Here is a 19832-nt window from a genome sequence, read left to right as displayed (position 1 = left end):
CACTCTACAGTATTTCCCCTTCATAGATTTCCTCCTGATGACTGTTTTAACAATAGTTGAATTGTATTTTAATCTATATGAATTATAACAATTGAAAGGTTATATAACACTAATTTTTAAATATTCTTTTAAGTACCATTCTAAATTTTTAACTACATTATAATGGTGAGTGGTGTGAAGGGAGGAAACTGAATATTAAATATAAAACAAGGGCATGTTGTTAAATATGCTCATGATGAGGGATTTAAGATCGTGAATCATCTGGATTACCATCATAAAGGAACATTATGATACTCAGCAAGTGACTGTTAGAAATCTACTGAGTTTAGGAACAACATTTTGAAGGAAAAAACACTGAGATTAAATAATTTATTACCATTGCTAAGATGAACACATATACTTGATACTCGATTTTATGCAGAACTTTAAAAAAATAGTTTTAATACAGTATCAAAATTTACACAAGTATTTTGTCCAAAGACCAGTGTTCCTTGTATATTAACTTCTGCCATCTCTACCGCAGGCACAAAAACTTGTTTTAAATGTCTTCAGAGTGTAGGAATACAACAATTGAAGGATGAAAGCTTTTCTACCAGAGAAAGTGTAAATATAGCAAGCAATTTTCTTTTACAGAGAAATAATATTTCAAAAGAAAGAGAAGTTTAACTGGTAACCCAATTACAATCATTAGAGAATTCTATAGTAAATTAATTCATAAATATTTTCTGAAAACAGGGTTGTTTTTTTCATCATAGTAACATTTTAAAAAGTATAACGAAATTCACATTCGTTCACCAATGACAGTTAATACACTATAATGAGTCCATTATAAAAACAACAGCAATGATGAATATCTGCTATAAATCCAATCTGAGGAATTTAGAAGAACTCTAAAAACTGGGAATTGTTGAATTCCTACTTTTATATTCTTAAACTACAGTAAAAACATAGCATTCTGTCACAGGCTTCTTGCACATTCATACAAGAAACTATCATTGCATTTGAAAAAAACACAAAATACCTATCATAGCATTTCAATACACACAATCTAATATTATATATATATATATATATGTATACCAAAAATAAGAAACTAAGCAAAGCTAGCACACCTCTTTTTCAAACCTCAAGCAATCTGAACAAGAGCTTTTAGCCTCAATAATGAAGGACATGCGTCAGTTTCATAAAACGTTAGCTGCTGTAGGCAAAGAAAGCTTTCTCATAAGTGCAGTGCAATATTTTAAAGTTTACATAAAGTTTATTAAATATAACAGCAGATCTAGAAACTAAATTGTAGAAATTGACATCTCACAGCTGGAAACACTTAGAAAATTTATGTTTGCTTGTTCTTTAATTGCAATTAATATTAACATCAATGGATACATTGAATGAATATCGAAGTGGCTATGCCCCCAAGATGTGTCTTCATGAATACAGCAAGATTAAAAGAAAAGCTATTTTTATCTTGATCGTCACTAGAAATAAATGGTACTCTCTGATAAGCACTCTACAAACATCTTGCTACCGTTTTGGCTGGTAAAGAGAATTTGTGGTAGTTTTAGCACCTCAAAAGTCAAAACAAAATCCCAGAAATCTAATCTTGCCTTACATACAGATTTATTGTGCATCAGGAACTCATAATTTGTTGACTATAATACAAGAAATAGGTGCCCAACTCTCAATTTGGAAAGCTCGAAGCCACCGCTTCCTCAACACAAATTGGTAGAAAATTCCCACCATCCTGTGCAATGAGTCAACTCTATGAAAACCACTGAGGCCCTATTGGACTCTTCCAATCTTAGATCTGAAGAGTCAGAAACATTTTAATTCTAATGAAAATTTGGTACCAAAATGGTGATTTTCAAAGCTATTGGAAGTTAACTTGTGATGGACTATTATGGACATGGAAACTAGAGACATGAAATACGGCATCAGTAGTACTAAAGGTGTTAGAGGGAAAATATGTGCAATGTACAATCATTCCGTGTTATTCAAAGAGTCCAGGTTTGTAGAAACCCACTTTTTTCTTCTTTTCTCTCTGGCAGTGGTGACCTCCGGTTTGAAAAGTGCCTGTCACATTGGTCCTTTGTACTGGTTTCCAGACAAATGTTGCCTAATTCCAGGACAGGAACCGGCAGCATCTCCAAGTTTCCTCCACACAACCTTAAAAAAGGTAAAAGTAAATAAAAATAAACATCTTAATCACCTCTTCCACAAAGAGATTTGTGGGTTTAAGGGGACATCTAGGAGAGGGGCAAAAGGGGCAAAGAGGAATGTGATAAGAGACAAAATATCCCCATGAATGAGCTCAAACACGATGAAATGTGATGGAAGTTTCTAAATCACAAGAGCTACTCAGTAGAGGGAACTACAACGCTTTGCTAGCAATCAGAGTCAAAATTAAAGAGTGACGAGTGACGGCTGTAAGCAGTCCTCAACTCAGGCTGTACACTGTGCACAGAAGAATCTTAAATAAATAGTAACTCCAATTCTCAGACTGACTGCATGGTAAAGGGGAGGCATGGTCATCTGTGTTTTTTTAAGGCTCCCAATATAATTCTGTATAACCAGAATTAAGAACATGTGAACAAAATTACCCTGGTTCTTCTACTATACATCTTGAACACAAGCAATACGAAAATGTTTAATCCACTAAGGAAAAATGGAGTTTTGTTCTTAAACTATTTAAGCCCTCAGCTGGCAGACTTAGGGCCACTAGTAAATTTCCATGGCTTTCCCTACAGAGCAGGGGCCTCAGTCATACATCTTAGCTACCAAACGGTATGATCTCTCAGATTATCAAAGCAGAGAGCAACCAAATGCAGGAAAAATAGAAGAATAAATTCAAGAAACACCAAAATAGATACAATACGTAAAAAGCTGGGCCATTTTAGAGGGAAAGTAGCAAAAGGTGAGGTTAAAAATACTATAAAGTAAAACCACTGAATTCATCAATGATATACCAATGTGCTACTGTGAACTGGAAAATGCACCTATACCCCCCAGCCCAACCACAGCAACCCTCCTTGTGTTTCACAACCATGATGATTTTCAGATTGATTTACTCCCTAAAAATTTGCTCTAATATGAACACAAAACTGTTGGTTCATTAATTATTGATAAGTTTCTTCTTTTGTGTTTGCATTTCTTTTAAATAGAACAGATACTCTAGGGAAACTTAATACTATTCATAGTAATATATAAGAATGTATGATTCTGTCTGCCTTCATTGCTAAGCCAATGAAACCATGAGTCTCTCTTGTAGTGGACACGGCTATGTGGTAGAAATAACCTGTTTTATTTGAAGAGAGTTGTACTGATGGTCTTTAAAGATTGGGAGAGGAATGCTCTAGCAACGGATGGCTCAAGCAGTCCACAAGGGAGGTAGGAAAGTATCATTTCTTAATAAATAGACTGAAAAGGTGCAAACATTGAATCAGAGCCAAAGAATGCTATGGGTCTTGCCTATCTAGCCCTTACATGGTACATACAGTTATAGCTGCCCAAAATGTTTTGAATGTCTCCTTGAGAAGCAGAGGATTGACTCAAAGACCTCAAAAGAATATAGACACAAAGCATTAGAGGGTTACAATTCCAAAGTGCAAGCCCTCTTCATGTACTCAAATGTAGACTACCATGGGCCTTAACCGTGAAAGTACTATGTGGTGAAAGAGACAAGGCAAAACTCTGATATGAGCCAATGATACTAAGGGGGACACAGAGTGTAGTGACATATTGACTAAAAGAACAGAGTAGGTAAAGTGTTGGAGTTAGTCAAGTATTTCAGCTGTCTGTTCTCAGGGAATTTACAAGAGCCAAACAGACTTGAATAATACCGTTAATACAAAAAGATAAATATACTGCACTGTAAGAAATAGTGAATGTATTTTTGTGGCACAGTTTGGGAAGACAATAAAAACACTTCTTACTAATCAATATGTGATGCTAATAATAGTCACTTCATTGTATAGGTGTTGACAACTGATCTCCAGTAGAAACACGAGAAACGGAGGCCCAACTTCTTATCCTGAGTTCTACCTGAGTCTCATAACCGATCTCATGTTATAAGAAAGCTTATTCTGTGAAATTGTTATAAAAGCACATAGTTCCTCACAAGTTTTAACATTTTAGCTAAGAAATGATTTATCTATGAAATGATTTATCTATGAAAATATCTTAACAATTCATATTTCTCTCTATTATCCAGTATGCACTGAGTTCTATGTTCATGTAATTTATAAGGGTGACACAAATATTTTAACTCAACACTTTTTTCTCTTGGCTTTTAAGTAGTTTCTGAGTATGAGAGTGCTAAACATCAGATTTGGGCTCACTTGCATTTTTTTTCTTCAAATTTTGGGACTCAAAGACAAAAGTAGACAAGTAAAAGGAACTTTTAGGAGGGCAAGCTTGTGGCTTCCTGAAAGTATCTCCTACAGGGAAAAACACCATAACCACTACATATGGTCTTTTGAAGCATTTTTGAAACATTTTTGGAAATACACGCCAAAAATAAAAAGATCAAAACGAACTAATCAAGACCCATTCCATTAGTATGTCTCTTGGGTGATTAAGAAATGAATTTTCTAGTCCAGAAGTCTTATATCTGAAACAAGAAGGCAAGAAAAGCAGCAATCCTGGCATGTGTTTTTACAGAAATTCAGGTATTACGCAAAAAGGAGAGTCCTCTCGGGAAGATGCCTTGCTTTTAGAAGTCCCCAGATTCACCACACTTGGGAAAGGGGTGATTGCTCAGACTCAGGGGGTCGGGGTATAGTCTTGACTTCACTAGAGAACAATTTGATCAAGCAGCTTTATTTTGGGAATTTAGTCCTTACAACATAAAATGCAAGTGCAGAGATCATACCCAGGGGCTCCTATATCCAAATATCCAGAGGATGGGGGGGAAGCCTAGACATCTGAATTACAAAGGACACCCATGTAGTCTACTTTGGAGAATCACTGTGGGATGATCCTCTCTGTGGTCTCTTTTGGTTCTGTAATTCCTAATGTCTGAACTTTATTTCTCATTCCATGTTTAACAGATGAGAAGTAACAGGTATTTTTAAGGTGTGTAGCTTAAATTTTTTTTAATGTATCTGAAGGAAATATTTAAACATAAAACTGTAAGAATAGGCTGAAAAGCTACAGAAGGTGAAGAGTGGTGGGAAATTATGACCTCTAGGACTAATGACCTTTTAAAAATGGACAAAAACAGATATGTAGGAAAGAAACAGAGAAGCAAGAGATTAAAACTGTGGCCCTACCACATACAAAATGCCCATGGGACTTAAAACATTTACTGGATTCCAAGAACATCTCAACATGGTGAGTATGTGAGAATATCTGGTCCTCATAGCTTAAAGGCATTTCTAAGCAATTTTCCTATCCTAATGGGCAAATGGGATAAAAGTACAGTGTAGAACCTATTAAAATCAGTGCTTAATCTATGACTTTTTTTTTTAAACAAATGGCTTCCTCTATAATATTCTATTTAGGTTTTTAACAACTCTACCAATTAATATATATTTTTTAATGTTTTATTTATTTCTGAGAGAGACAGCTTGAGCAGTGGAAGGTCAGAGAGGGAGGGAGGCACAGAATCTGAAACAGGCTCCACCCCCCGAGCTAGCTGTCAGCACAGAGCCCGACGTGGGGCCTGAACCATGAAATCATGACCTGAGCTGAAGTCTGACCAGGCGCCCCTCCACCAATTATATTCTTGATTAAATGATGTATCCATACATATTACTCAATTTAGCCAGGGATTAATAAAATCCAAATCACATTCTTGATTAGATAAGCATCATGAAAATAGCATGTCAATTCTTTTACTGTTTCTCTAATTTCATAGATTTCTATAGGTCTATCTCAAGTTCATATTTATTTCCATTTATGTTTCTGAGCTTTTATCAACTCTGAAAGGTAAAGCTACTACTTTGCATGACATGAAGTGCACCTATCATATGAAGAACCGAGCAAATGTTACCTATTAAAATGATTTTTTCCCAAGTCTAGCTATAAATAACTCTGAATAGGGCTATGTTTTCTCATAGGCTTTTAAACTGATTTTTGGTGGGGAGGGGGGCACCTGGGTGGCTCAGTCGGTTAAGCATCCGACTTCAGCTCAGGTCATGATCTCAAGGTTGGTGGTTTCAAGCTCCGCGTAGGGCACTGTGCTGACAGTTCAGAGCCTGGAACCTGCTTCAGATTCTATGTCTCCTTCTCTCTCTGCCCCTCCCCTGCTCATGCTGTCTCTCTCTCTCTCTCTCAGAAATAAATAAAACATTAAAAAAATTTTTTTAACTGATATTTTGGTACCTCTTAAAAGGATGAAACAGAAACCCACTTATCAAAACTAGCAACACAATATCTTTGGCAAATTATGTAAAAATCTTCCTAGATCATTCTGGAATATAGAATTGGCTGATTATCAGTTACCTGAATATTTTATAACTGTGTTAATAAAACCACAATAAAATATACTAAAGATAGAAACAAGGAAATTAGTTTTATTTTCATATAAAAATATAAAGGCATTTGATCAGCATTATAAAAAGTAGGTATTCATAAAGTGGTAACTAAGCTGCAATGGGGCTTTCAACACAGAATACACAATAAAGCACATTAAACTTACATTGCACATTTCTCTGACTATAGCTTTTTCTGTCTCACTAAGGTCATTTTCATACTCTTTACCCTGTTGACGATCTATAGTTTCCTGAACATCCAAGACCTGGATATGTTGAAAAAGAAAAGCAAATTTCACATGGAAAAAAACTCGTTAGTTACGAATTAAACCATCAAGGAGCTTCACTTTGCAAAACCTTTTGGTTTTCTCCGTGTCTGCATATCAGAGTGGATTAGTATATGGCAAAATCTTTTAAAATAGTGGATTATTCTGAAACCTACTGGGAATCCATTCTACTTGATTTTCAAATGGCCTTTAACAGCTATCTATTGTATCATTAATAGTCAATTGAATTCACTAATACCTAAAATAATTGGATGCATTTAGCTAATTGGGTCATTAGGATGACTGTGTCAACTATTTGGAGAAAATAACTCTTGCTCCACTGTAAAGATGAGCAATATAATTAATTATATGCCAAATAATCCAAATGATATGTAGACATGGCCTATAGAAAAGAAGACTAAAAGAGATGGTAGTGACAGGTGAAACTGGTCAGAAGCCAGGAATATGTACATAAGAACTCAAGGTAACATTGGCACTAACTTCACAGTTCTTGCCTGGACTTCCCAGGGACTAGAAAAGAACTATGGAGACGCTGCTTGGATGATATCAAAGAGAAAAACTGGCTCCTCGTAGTGAAAATATTTGAGAAACATTTTCAATACTTTTCATTAGAGCTAAGTGTTCGGATGAGATGCTTTTAAGCAATCTTAGAGGCCTGATATTCCACTTCTCTATCTCTAAATGGATTCAAAATAATATTTCTTGAAATATGACTGTAGAATTTTCATGCCATACTTTCTATAGGTCAAAAGGGGAGAAACCTTTGGTTTTGAGTGTTGTCGGTTATTTTTTTCTGTAACAGCTCGTGAGCAAGCACTAATGTAGCAAAAAGACCCCCCCCCCACCAAAACTAAAAAAAAAAATGCTTTTTCTAAAAGCTTCTCTAAGAATCCCACTGGACTGTGACATTGCTAATGTCGTTGGTCAGTGCTTATGGCCACACCTAAAGGTATCACCTGAGAATGGCCAGATGAACAGTTGAGCCACAATAAATGACTTCAACATGAAGTGGACCCTTCATGTCAAGTTCATACTTATGGAGTCTATATGGATTATTTACTAGTGTTCAATCCTGAAATAAGAACTAACTCCCAAACTACTCCCTTGTTAACTCAAAATGTCTAGCCATTATTACTATGTAGGTACTTTAAAGGAGATCGCGGTAGTAAATGAAAGCTTCATCCTGGTACTTAGAGTCAGTTTACATTCTTTATATACTTACAGGAAATCACTGACTATGCTCAGTGAATATTCATAGAAAACTTAATTCCTGGAACAAGCTCATTTGCCTACAAATTCAATTTCTAATTGCACCTCAGAAAAGTGTACTTCAAATCAGTTAATTTCTACTAAATGAAGTGAAGCTCCAATTAATAGCATGAATTTTACAGTAATATAAATGTGGTGTTATTACAAGTGGGCTAATTTCTCACACTGATTTACAGCACTTTCCTCCAAAACCATGACCACAGAGTTTATTAAAGCCTAGAGATTTTTTTTTTTTTTGGATATGTATCAGAAGATGAGAAACTGAGCCATTGTTCTAATTAATCCTTTCACAACAGAAAAATCTTATGATTAAATCAGCTCCAGATATATGGGCTTTTAAACATGTTGAATAGCTACATTTCTTCTTTTGCATTGTGATATCCCTAATGCATTTTCCACAGGCATTATTTCCTATAGGCACATATTTCTGTTTCACTACACAGTTAACTCATGGAAGCAAACATATTCTGTATTCAAGAGCCTCCACTTAGCCAAGAAGATGCTTCAGTTGCTCAGTGTTGCCCATCTGCCAACTGAGGGTATTTAACATGTTCCGATTACAACAATATCTTTCTCTTGAGATAAAATTTTATATAAAAATTAGAGAATGTAGAGAAAATTGAAGAGCTCCTCCTTGCCCTTCCTTTCTTTTAGGCCATAGGGACACAGCTGCATTGAAAAACTTGGGAAAGATTGTAGGGCTATCCTCTATGCTGATCTGATTCAAACTATACTTGCCATTTTAATGAGGCCAAAACAGTTTTCAGTTTGAAAAGGAGAGCAATGTGTTGCTTTTGGAGTATGTACAGACATCAACACTATAGGATTGAAGCCACTCTCTCATTTTTATTTCTGAGATGCTTTTCAGATAGCTAGGGTCTGGTTCATGCTCAAGTAATGCTCTTTATGCTGAACAGCATCCAAATGCTGTTGCAGAGAACAAGATGGTAGTCGGTTGATAAATCAGTACCTACCAGATGCAAGGTGCAGCCCCTCATTTGGGCACGCCTTGCCACGTAAATTCCTCTCAGTTGTTCACTTGGTGAGTTATTCCAATCAAGACTGGAAATGCCAAGTGCACTGCACTGGCCACCAGCACGGTGCTGCTACTCTGCCTCAGGAGCCATCAGTATATGCTTGGGAGGAGCAACTCATTTCATTAAAGTTATAGCAAAATATAATGAGGGAGCTCAATCTTCTGCTAACACCACATTGAATAAATATTTTTAATTTCTCCTCTGCTTATTTGCTTTCTGCATGCCAGAGTAAGTGTGGCCCATTCCAAAAGAGTGCATCTTCAGGCTCTTGATAAATCATTCTAAAACCAGAACCTCTTAGTAAAGTTGTGAAATTCTTGTGGCCAGAGCAGGACTGAAGCAAGCTACCAACTTTACAGTTCAGAGAGGTTTCGCCAAGGCCACCTGTTAGGAATTACAGATATTTTGAAGGACAGTATTTCATACCTTGGTAGTGCTAAAGCTTGAAGGAACTGTTTCAATGTTTAGGGTGATTTTTATTGCCTGCATCAGTTTCTCCTCTTAGAGAATACTTATACGGTTTGTAATTAATTTTACTTATGGGGCTTATTTATTGTAAAGCTCATTATTGGTAAAGAAAATAAATGGCTGAACTTTATCAAATGATTGTTGAAGTTATTGCAGAATCTGAAGTAAAAGATAAAAATAGCTTTATGAATAAGACCATCTATTTGCTAATACTCTATTGAAGAGTATTAACTAGACTTTGAAGGTCGAACTTCTATTTAATGGAGGATAGAGTAGGGGTTTTATTTCAAAATCTTCTTTCAAGTTGCACAACGTACCTCAACTGCATAAAGAAAAAGATGGTATCCTTCCTTATTTTGGCCAACTATTAAATCCCTATATTTGAAGACATGCATACTACAAACACTGCACATACCCAGAACAATATTTTACACACATGGATATACATGCACATCAGACTTCAACTTCGATGCAGATTGATATGGAGCACATTACTCAAGACAACATGATAAAGCTAGAGATTCGACCGTAAGTACTCAAACCCATTGTTAGTTTAAAAACAAGTACACTTCAAAAATTAAAAGAGTTACACCGTAAGGGGGGTCAAAAAATAACGTATCTATGGTTAAAACAAGACCGTGAGGACTACCAGACTATATAGCGAACGAGCCACAACACAACTGAAGTTCTGGATAAACGGTTGTACACAGTTGGTTACCTTAAGAGAATGTACCACGGGTTCAGGCTGCTGAGAAGGTGTGGTATGTCCACTGAAGCTAGCTGGAGAGGTGGGTGGACTGTTACTCCCATCAGCCCCTGATGACAACCTAAAAGAACCCTTAGTAGAAAATCAACAACTTTGTTATTAAAACAAAAGTCGTTTAGAACTGCATAGATGTCATTCAGTATTCAATTTCACTGCCAAATGAGAATCAGCCACTTTGTTCATTTTTTTCTAGCCGGTCCTAGGATGCTATCAACCTGTTAATTGGAATACACTTGCTGCCTGACCAGCAAGAACACTTAAGCAAGAGCCTTCTCGATGCACGTCCAGATGTCATTTCTGATTTGCCAAAGAGAGCAATGCCCCCTAAGGAATGCCCATTAAGAATATTTCAGGAGTGATTCTTGAAACTTAAAGGTACTCAAGAGTAGGGAATTTGTGAGTTACTCTGCAGCTGAGTTAAACATGCTCACTCAGCAAGACAAATGCTACATTCCATATGTCTCAGAAAATATGGACACATCACATTCTGGCATTGGAGACATGGCGGGTCTTATAAAACCCTTCTTTGTAGGAAAGACCTACAGTGGAGCATTTTCCAAAGAGATTCCACCAAATTCAACATTTTCTTTAAGGAAAAATTATTTTTCGGTTTTTTAAAAAACGGAAAATGAAACAGGTCACAAATTACGTATTTGTACGTTAGTGACTCTTTGACTTAATTGCTGAAAATCCAGAACCTAGGCATGATTAATTTGGCTTGTGAGGGTTGCAGTCCCATACAGTAACTGGGAAAATGTAAAACTTCAGTTACTTCCCCTTCTAGAAAAAGGCAGCCAAATGGGAATTCTCCAAACCTGTTTTTAGGGTTATCATTACACTCAAAAACACCTGAGATATTTTAACTTCTGTCCATGAATCAATCTGATTTTGTTCATGCCTACGAGATTAGTAACTGCTCCATATAAGTCAATCCTAGGACTCGGATACCCTGAGAAGGAGCCACTGAAGGTACCTCATGTGTGGATTCACAAATGCAGGAAACAACTGTGATCAGGGACATTTATTTTCCAGCACCTACAGAAGAGTCTCTGTGTTGTGCGTTTTAGGGAAGGGAGGGAGAATCTGAGGGCAGCAACAGTGAGAAGTACGGGTTTTATGCAAACCATACCCTTTGTAGAGAAACTGACAATCCCCTTTGATTTTTACAAAGATTATAATCTGTGCAATTTGGAGTACCTTCCCCCTTCCCTGGTCACTGTCTTTCTTCCTGTATTCTTGAAGGCTATCCTTGCCACCTCACAAGCCAACTGAAGCCATGTTATTTTCCTTGCTCAAAGAGTTATGCAAGCAAATCAGGTCCTGCCCCCCACCCTTACTAATCAACAGGAAGAGGAAGCTGTGGAATAGGACATTTAGGGGACTTCCCCAGTCTGTCCTCCATTGCTACTGATGATTACATTAATAACAGGTGATGACACAGGAAAGCCAGTTATAATAGCCCTAACCCCCTCTGGGGATAAAATGGGTATCTTTTCCTGTATTTGTAATTCAGATCAGGTCAGACATAAGAGTAGCTGAAACAAACAATAGAAGAGACCTTAGCAGAAATTTAAAGATGGTCAAGGGGCATACCATTTATCCCACAATTTCACCACCAAATTTGGGACATCCTCGTCCTCTGTAGAGCTGAAAGGTTTCCAAAATAAAAGGGTTATAAAGGAAGCTATTCTTCTCTCAATGGCTATGGTCCTCTACTATTCTCTTTCCCCACCGCTACCACCGTTATGAATGGTTTCCAAAAGGCTTCCGAGGTTAGGCAGCGTTCACTTCAAACTTCTCATTTAGGACCCACTACTGCAGTGCAGTTTTCTCCCTGGTAAGCTAACGGGGCAGCCAATTGTCCTCTCTCTCCGGGGCTTCCCTCCTTTCAGCTCTTTCTTTCAAACCTTTTGCTGCACAGCCCTTCTGTTTCCAATGTTGCCTTTCCACACCTGGCAAAATGGTGGGCATAACAATCCTAGCACGCTTGTGCTTGGGCAAGGGGCCTCTGTCTTTCAGGGTATTTTGGTTTAAGAGTTTCTAAGATCAAGGATAAGTAGCTTCCCTAAACCAAATCCTCTGGGCAATTTAGCCCCTCTGACACTTAAAGCAAGTCCTGTCCTACCTTTAAACACCCTTTTATTTCAACAACAACAATAATAATAGCTAAAATAGGAATTGCACCGTGAGGAGAAAACATGCACGGATTAAAGTTCTCCTTCAAATGTGCTTGGTAAACCAAGGACTAGTAACTACCAGAAAGGTCAAGGTTCCTATTTTATGTCATTTTTGTAAAGTCACAAAGGTAAGCAAATGCCTGGTAAAGCTGTCCACGTGCTCAATAGTTTTCTAGATTATAACAGAACAAGCACTTCATTCTACCTTGTCTCATTTAGTTGCTATAAAAGAAAAGGTTATATATCTATGTGCTTAGTAGAATCAGACCAATATTTGGAGAGAGTTATCTAGGTTCAATCAATACATACTATTGGTTGACTAGTACATTTTCATGGAAACGCTTTTTAAAATGTGCCGAGTGAAATACTAGTAAAACAAATGATTTTAAACAGTCCCTTGGACTTGATTACAATAACATTAAGTCTGTTTATTTAAATTGTAACCTGACTGGCTCAGGAGATAGGGAATTTAAGGAAAAGAGACTCTTAATAAAATTGGAAACATGACTCCCAGCTTCAGGGTCACTTGTTTTCCAACCACACATGATCACACAGTGCACGCACCACCTCCTGGGTGAGCGATCAATTTTCAAAGGCAAGGAAGAATTTTCTGGGCTGGTCTACAGTTCATTTTCATGGATCTTTTAAACTCCTTTTTACGGAAGATGCAGGGTAATTGTGATCTCCTCCAACGCTTGGGGTTACTCCACTTTCAACCCCAACCAAGTTCGGAGGGTGGTGGTGGTGGCGGGGGGGGGGGGGGGCCAACCACTGACAGTGACCGTTTAGGAAGTGAAGGGCTCTACTCCCAGCTTCCCTCCCCAGACTCAGACACACACACCACCTTTCTTTCATGTGTACAGACTTGTACTCTCCCCCCAGGGTAACTCTGCCTTTCGCAACAGAAGCCATCTGTGTGCACAAGCCAATGCCGCGGCTGGCTCATCTTCACTCACCGGGAGAGTGGGCAGGCATCGTCTTATTCCTCGGCACCCTTGCCACCACTGCAAGACCCGCCGGGCTCTGGGCCCCCAGCCTCTCTCCATATTTGAGCTGTTTCTAGTTGGAGGTTGCCTTCTATTCTGGGTGGCCTTATATTTGGAACAATATAGTACAATCACTCAGAAAAATACGGTTTCCCAGGTCTCAAGAAAGCAGATAGAACAAGAAGCTTCATGAAATGAACCACAATGACCACAATGGCAAGCTGTCACATGCACCTCGAACTAGGGGGAAAAAATGAAAATAAAAATAAATTGTCTCGTAGAACTAATACTGATTTTTTAAAAAAGTTTAGAATTCTTAAGCTATGAAGAAGTGGATGATATAGCCAAAATTCTATGGAAGAAAACTGAAGCAATTTTGACAACTGTTTTAGTGGCTTTACTTGCAAGAAATACAGAATTAACTGTAAGTCTTCCAAGTATTTAAAATTGTGTAACCTCAGAACTTAACAGAAATTATTTGAAACGTAATTGGGAGCACTGTGCTCTTTTGTTGAGATGCAAAACATAGGTCGATATAGTCAGTAATACTTAGAAAAACTGACACTGTATCAAATTCTCAGCAAAATTTCTGCACATTGAAGAGGATGTAATGAGTCCAGAGGTCATCATCGCATTAAAATAACTATTGTACAAGGGACATATACATCATTATCAAAATCTCTATTAATCAGTTAATCTCCAAATTTCTATACTGGTTAGAGCTAACGATAGCAGATAAATAAAATTTTCCTCTGATTTCAGTTTTTTCTAAGACTAAACCACATAATTCCATTAAGATCATCAGAAGCAAAATGAACTTACTTGAGCATAATTTCCTCTCCCTGACAACTTTCACTAAGACCCTTATCTATAAGTATGCTGTGTTCTAAAGAATAAAATAATTTTTTTTTTTTTTTTTTTTTTTTTTTTTTTTTTTTTACTACAGAGAGGCACACCTAGGTAGCTGTCAGTTGAGTGACCAACTCTTGGCTTCAGTTCAGGTCATGATCTCATGATTTCATGGGTTTAAGCCCCACGTTGTGCTCTGTGCTGGCAGCACAGAGCCTGATTGGGAGTCTCCCTCTTTTCCTCTCTCTCTGCCCCTCCCCGCTCACACTGTCTCTCTCTCAAAATAAAGACAAAATTTAAAATATATGAAATTCAGGGTCTGGGTGGCTCAGTCGGTTAAGCGTCCAACTCTTGATGTAGGCTCAGGTCACGATCTCTGGATTTGTGAATTTGAGCCCCGCATTGGGCTCTGCACTGACAGTGTGGAGCCTGCTTGGGATTCTCTCTCGCCCTCCCTCTCTCTGTGTGCTCTCTCTCTCTCAAAAATAAATAAATAAACAAACTTAAAAAATAAAATAAAGAAAGTTTACGAAAATAGTCCCCAAATTCCAGTGTCTGAATGTTCAATTTTAGGAGGCTGAAAAACTATTTTTCAGCCATAATTTTTCAGTTCTCACTGATCTCTTCTAGAAGTGTGTGGTGTGTTGTGAATAGCACTGGTCTGTCACTCTTGTTCAATATTTGGAAGGTGAACAATAAAGAAACTGTGCCATGGTCTTAAGGGAAAAGGAGGAGTGGTACTCACAAATCTTTCTTAATCTATGAAATCAGTACCAGTTATCTATTAAACAAGTCAACTACACATATTCCTCACATACAACAGAGAAAATTCTACATTTGGACTATGACCATCATTTAATTGTAGCAATACAGATTTGAACGTGGCTCTTTCAGTAATCATTTCATGTATCAGTGTCTAATTTCTTTCCATCACCAAAAGAAGTCTATCCAATAAATTATAATATGTTTTATGGCTTAACATCCACCTCTCACCTCAAATCTGCAGAGTTCTATTTTTGAGATGATCGTCAAAAAGTGCCAGCGATTGTTCTACAAACAAGTCCTATCTTCCACATTTGGTTGCCTTCATGACTTATGCATCTCTCAGATCTTATGTTTTTGGAATCAATGACTAAGACATAGAGTTCTACTTTCATTCTTCCTTACTGTGTAGTGAGACTGAATCTCTATGCCTCTCCATTGTAACAAGCTTATTATCATAACCATGAAATTTAAGGTAACATCTCTAAGCCCGTAGGAGCCTGCTAGAAAGAGAAGCCATTTCACTACAATATTTCCCTACTTTTAGAAAGTGGATACAACATGAAATAATAGCTGTGCCTTTTAGAATCTTGTAAAGGATTCCTTTAAAACAAATTAAATACAGACTGCATAGTATTATTGATCTCATCTACTGAAGACTTTCTACTCATGTTGGGAGCTTTTTAAAAAACATTTCCAGGGGCGCCTGGGTGGCTTAGTCGGTTAAGCGTCCGACTTTCGCTTAGGTCATGATCTCGCGGTTCGTGGGCTCGAGCCCCGCGTCGGGCTCTGTGCTGACTGCCAGCTCAGAGCCTGGAGCCTGTTTCAGAGTCTGTGACTCCCTCTCTCTCTGACCCTCCCCTGCTCATGCTGTCTCTCTCTCTCTCCTAGAAACGAATAAAACATTAAAAAAAAAATAAAAATAAAAAAAATAAAAAACATTTCCAGGTCATGGAAAAATGTCTTAGTCTAGACTGGTCTTCATTCTGGCCTTCAGGCAAATTGAATGGTATTTATGTACTAATAAAAGGCTTGCCCCTTTGCTAGTTCTACAGTGGTCCATTGTGCTATTTTCTGAAGACTGCTTCATAACATAGTATGTGAGCCGTCAGTACCTCTGCAGACAAAGTTGTTTCTGGCAACTTCAGAGCTTCAAGCAGGAGAATCCAGATTCTGGCCATCAATGAGGACAACAATTCCAAACCTTAAAAAAGTCACTTTCTATTTTCTGACAAGTTCTATCTCGCTTAGTGTTGTTTGCTGTGGTTTTCCAAAATTCCAAGTTTATAAACAATGCCTGGATGACCCTACTATTCCAGTAGAATCTGAGTACTCAGCAGCCATTTTATATACAGGTGCATAGGGTAACCCATAAATTAATTTAGGTATCACGATGGCCCACTCTAAATGCTAATAGCGAAGTAATCCCCTGGATCAAGACTGCATGGGAGGTAAGTTACAGAATACTTACTATGTGGTAAGTACTCATTACAGAAATCATGAATTCTAATACTATAAGCAAACTCCTAGATCAAGAAACAAAAACATCCCTTACTATCCCTGAAGAAGATAAAATATATTGGTACTGTTATGCCTTTTATCACATGATATCCAGAAGATGTTTTTCCAAGAAAATTGAGATTTGGGATATTTTCAAGTATTGTCCTTACAATAACAGACTTCTTCAGAATTAAAGGGAAAAAAAGAAGCTACTCAAATTTTTCAAAAGATCATATAAACAATAAGAAAATGTATTACTTAGGGCTTCGTTGAGTAAAATTATTATAATTAATAATATGAGTTTTAAGACAGCCCGCAAGATGAAGCTACTGTGATTAAGTGGTCTTCTTGCTATTTTATGCTTATATTTTATGTATTGTTATTTTAATTAACACTCTGGAAGTTTCCATTCTTCCACTTTACAAAGGTACATATTAAAGTCTTTAACACAGAGAATGTAATGTTTTTATATTTTATCATACAAAATGCAGCCTTCCCACTCAGATATAAGTCAGATGCAATGCATTTGTAACTAACTTTGCAGCCCAACCCTCTGATCTATTATAGGAAGCCAACTATGGAAAGCTAAAGATTGATCGGCTAAAGTGGTTTCCTGTTAGGTAAAGATGTTCAATTTTTAATAAGTTTTGAAGCGAGGTCAAACTATCACATAGTGCATCATACCTCATCAGAATGCATACCTGGTTTGGGAGGAAGGATGGATTTTCTTTCCTTACTATATAGGGCAAGGGCAGCTACTTTGCTTAATCTCATCAGGAGAAGAATTTGTTCAGTGTGACCAGTCTTTATTCTGATATACTCCAGCATTGCACTAGCACACAAACAGAAGCTTACAAGAAACTGTATAGATTATCCAGACAAACCTTTCCAAAAAATTCCTGTGAATGAGGTTCGAAATCTAAGAGACCCTCTGCTTTGCTCTAATAACATGTTGTTCAGTTGACTGTATTCAAAGAAAGGCACAGTTTTAAAATTTAAATAAGCCAAAGTAAGGGATCTATTCAATACTGATTTAAAATATTAAATAATGTCCTGGCTTTTTAGATATTCATTTACTCACTTAACTAATTTACTAAGCAACTACCAAAGGAAATGGCCCATGCCATGCCACGTAGGTATCTAATCCAGTAACTTTTTTGTTTACAGAGCAGCACAACAAATTCAGATTCTTGATCGCACAGTTGACACTTGCATGACCTCTCTGAGCCTCAGTTTCCTCATCTGTAAAGTATGGATAATAATGGTATAAGGGTCCCTCCCTCTATGAGGCTACTTACGTGAAAAGAGCTCTTAAAACAATGCCTGGCCCACATTACGTGCTCTGCAAACAAATGCTGTCATTATAATGAATGTGTTTGCTTACGAACACATTTTATAACTTATTTGTCAATCGACTTTCACATATTTATTACCGAGAGCAGGAATTCTCAATCTGCGTTAAGTTGGCTGTCCAGCAGAGACATGTAACAAAAAAGCAGACATTTTTAGTTGTTAAAATTGGGCGATTTCATTTTTAATGTTTGTTTCTTTTTGAGAGAAAGAGACAGAGAGAGTGCGTGAGCAGAAGGGCAGAGAGAGAGAGGGAGATACAGAATGGGAAGCAGGCTCCATGCTCTGAGCTGTCAGCACAGAGCCTGATGTGGGGCTCGAATCAGAATCTGAGCCAAAGTTGGCCGCTTAACCCACTTAGCCACCCAGGCGCTCCTAAACCAGGGGATTTCTATGGGTATTTAGGGGGTAGTGGCCAAGGATGCTACTTGAACGCCTGACAATGCACAAGACAGTCCCAAATGTCAATAGTGCTGAAACCGAGAAACTGATTTCGAGAAGAACTGTGTTGGACAACTGTGAAGCAAAATTTCTGGTGACAGCTCCATAGCAGATTCTGCATAGGAGGACAAGTTGCCCATGGGATTTGGATGGAGCCTGTGACGACTGTAAAGGAAGCGCTCTAAGTTTCAACCCTCAAGCGGTGTAAGTATAAAGACATCCATATCTCCACCGCAAGTAGGAAATCGCTCTTTTTAACAAAAGGAAAAGAATTAAAAATACCCCCCAAACATCCTACTGTTAACAACGCTGGCAGAAACAAAACACACATGGCTAGCACAAGGCAGTGGTCCAAGGAACAAAGAGCTGCCTGAGTGGAGAGCGGGAGAGCAGGCTACAAGCACCTTAAAAATCAAGACACCAATCCTACAGAGAATAAAATTGGCAGAAGGTGCTTTGTGGAAATTATGAAAGAAGAGAAAGCTTCCTTAGCAGTACAACAGGCAACGATGCTGCCATCAATTTTAAGCGGTCACATCAGGAAAGAATACAATTGCCAGAAAATAGAAATGAAAGCCCTCACACGTGAAGCATCCCAGTGCAGAAAGAGAGCATTGTGTGACGTGCAGAGGGAAATCAGACCTCCAGACCTGAAGGGGGACCATTCTCTCCTTCACACACGGCTAAGGATTGTTCTCTGTTTACATGTTTGTCTCCTCAATAGGTAGAAGACTCTCGAGGGGGTGTGTGAGTCCTAACAGGACCCGGTTGCTAAGCTCCTACTACCTGCTAGGACTTCCCTAAATGCTCTCATTTACAAGATTATTAAGACTCACTAAGATGAGCTCCTATTACATCTTAATACCTATTAAGACATTAACTGTTGGCCCAGTGCTATTTCTCAATAATTTACGCTCCAACATTTTGTTGTTTGTTTGACTGGAGTCCTAGAGATCTCCCGTTCTGTGTACCTGCTGATTAGCTCCTGGGCTGTGTGGAGATCCTGGAGAGGATCAGGTTGTCTGGAATGGTCCAGGGTCTTGGCAGGGACTGTGAATATTAATAACTGATACAGATGAACTGGTATTTACCAGCTGAACACCAGCTCTGTGCTCATTTGACATTCTCCATTTGAGGTATATGACTGTGGCCCCAACAGTTACATAAAATCTGTACCTACAATAATACCCAAGGGTTTTGAAACTTGGGATTTTATCAAAGTCTCCTAAAGAAACTGTGGAGAATTACTGCCATTCACTTTGGAACACTATGGGAGTCATGCTATAAATGAGACACAGGAGGGCTGCAGATAAATACAGTTATGAAGAGAATAGTTCATCTCCTGTTCTAACTTTCTTCTTTGAGTTTGGGTTCCCGGGATACTTTTCTGGATCTCATGTTTTTCTTGTCCTATCCCAGTGTGATCCAGGATGTCACTCTCTTGATTCTGGTTCATATTCATTCGTATTC

At 37.9% G+C, this 19832-nt stretch overlaps 1 protein-coding gene across 5 annotated transcripts in view; it reads right to left on the bottom strand.

The window, feature by feature from the left end:
• Positions 1-355: 355 nt before the first annotated feature.
• The window catches only part of CCDC85A (coiled-coil domain containing 85A), a 206811-nt gene continuing 187334 nt past the window's right edge, over positions 356-19832 (bottom strand). The window contains exons 4-7 of one of the 5 annotated variants that reach the window (XM_039218152.1): positions 13431-13565; positions 10250-10369; positions 6638-6736; positions 356-2163 (exon numbers count right to left, since the gene is read on the bottom strand). In XM_039218152.1, coding sequence (XP_039074083.1) covers positions 2074-2163; positions 6638-6736; positions 10250-10369; positions 13431-13565 — 444 coding nt within the window. In that variant the 3' untranslated portion in view covers positions 356-2073. The remainder of the gene's footprint in view (positions 2164-6637; positions 6737-10249; positions 10370-13430; positions 13566-19832) is intronic. The other 4 variants (XM_039218153.1, XM_039218154.1, XM_039218150.1 and 1 more) reach the window with 4 other exon arrangements.

This window comes from Hyaena hyaena, unplaced genomic scaffold, assembly GCF_003009895.1.
Source record: "Hyaena hyaena isolate Hyena2069 unplaced genomic scaffold, ASM300989v1 scaffold_746, whole genome shotgun sequence".
Classification (NCBI taxonomy): Eukaryota; Metazoa; Chordata; class Mammalia; order Carnivora; family Hyaenidae; genus Hyaena; species Hyaena hyaena.
This window is presented reverse-complemented; position numbering and strand designations above follow the sequence as displayed.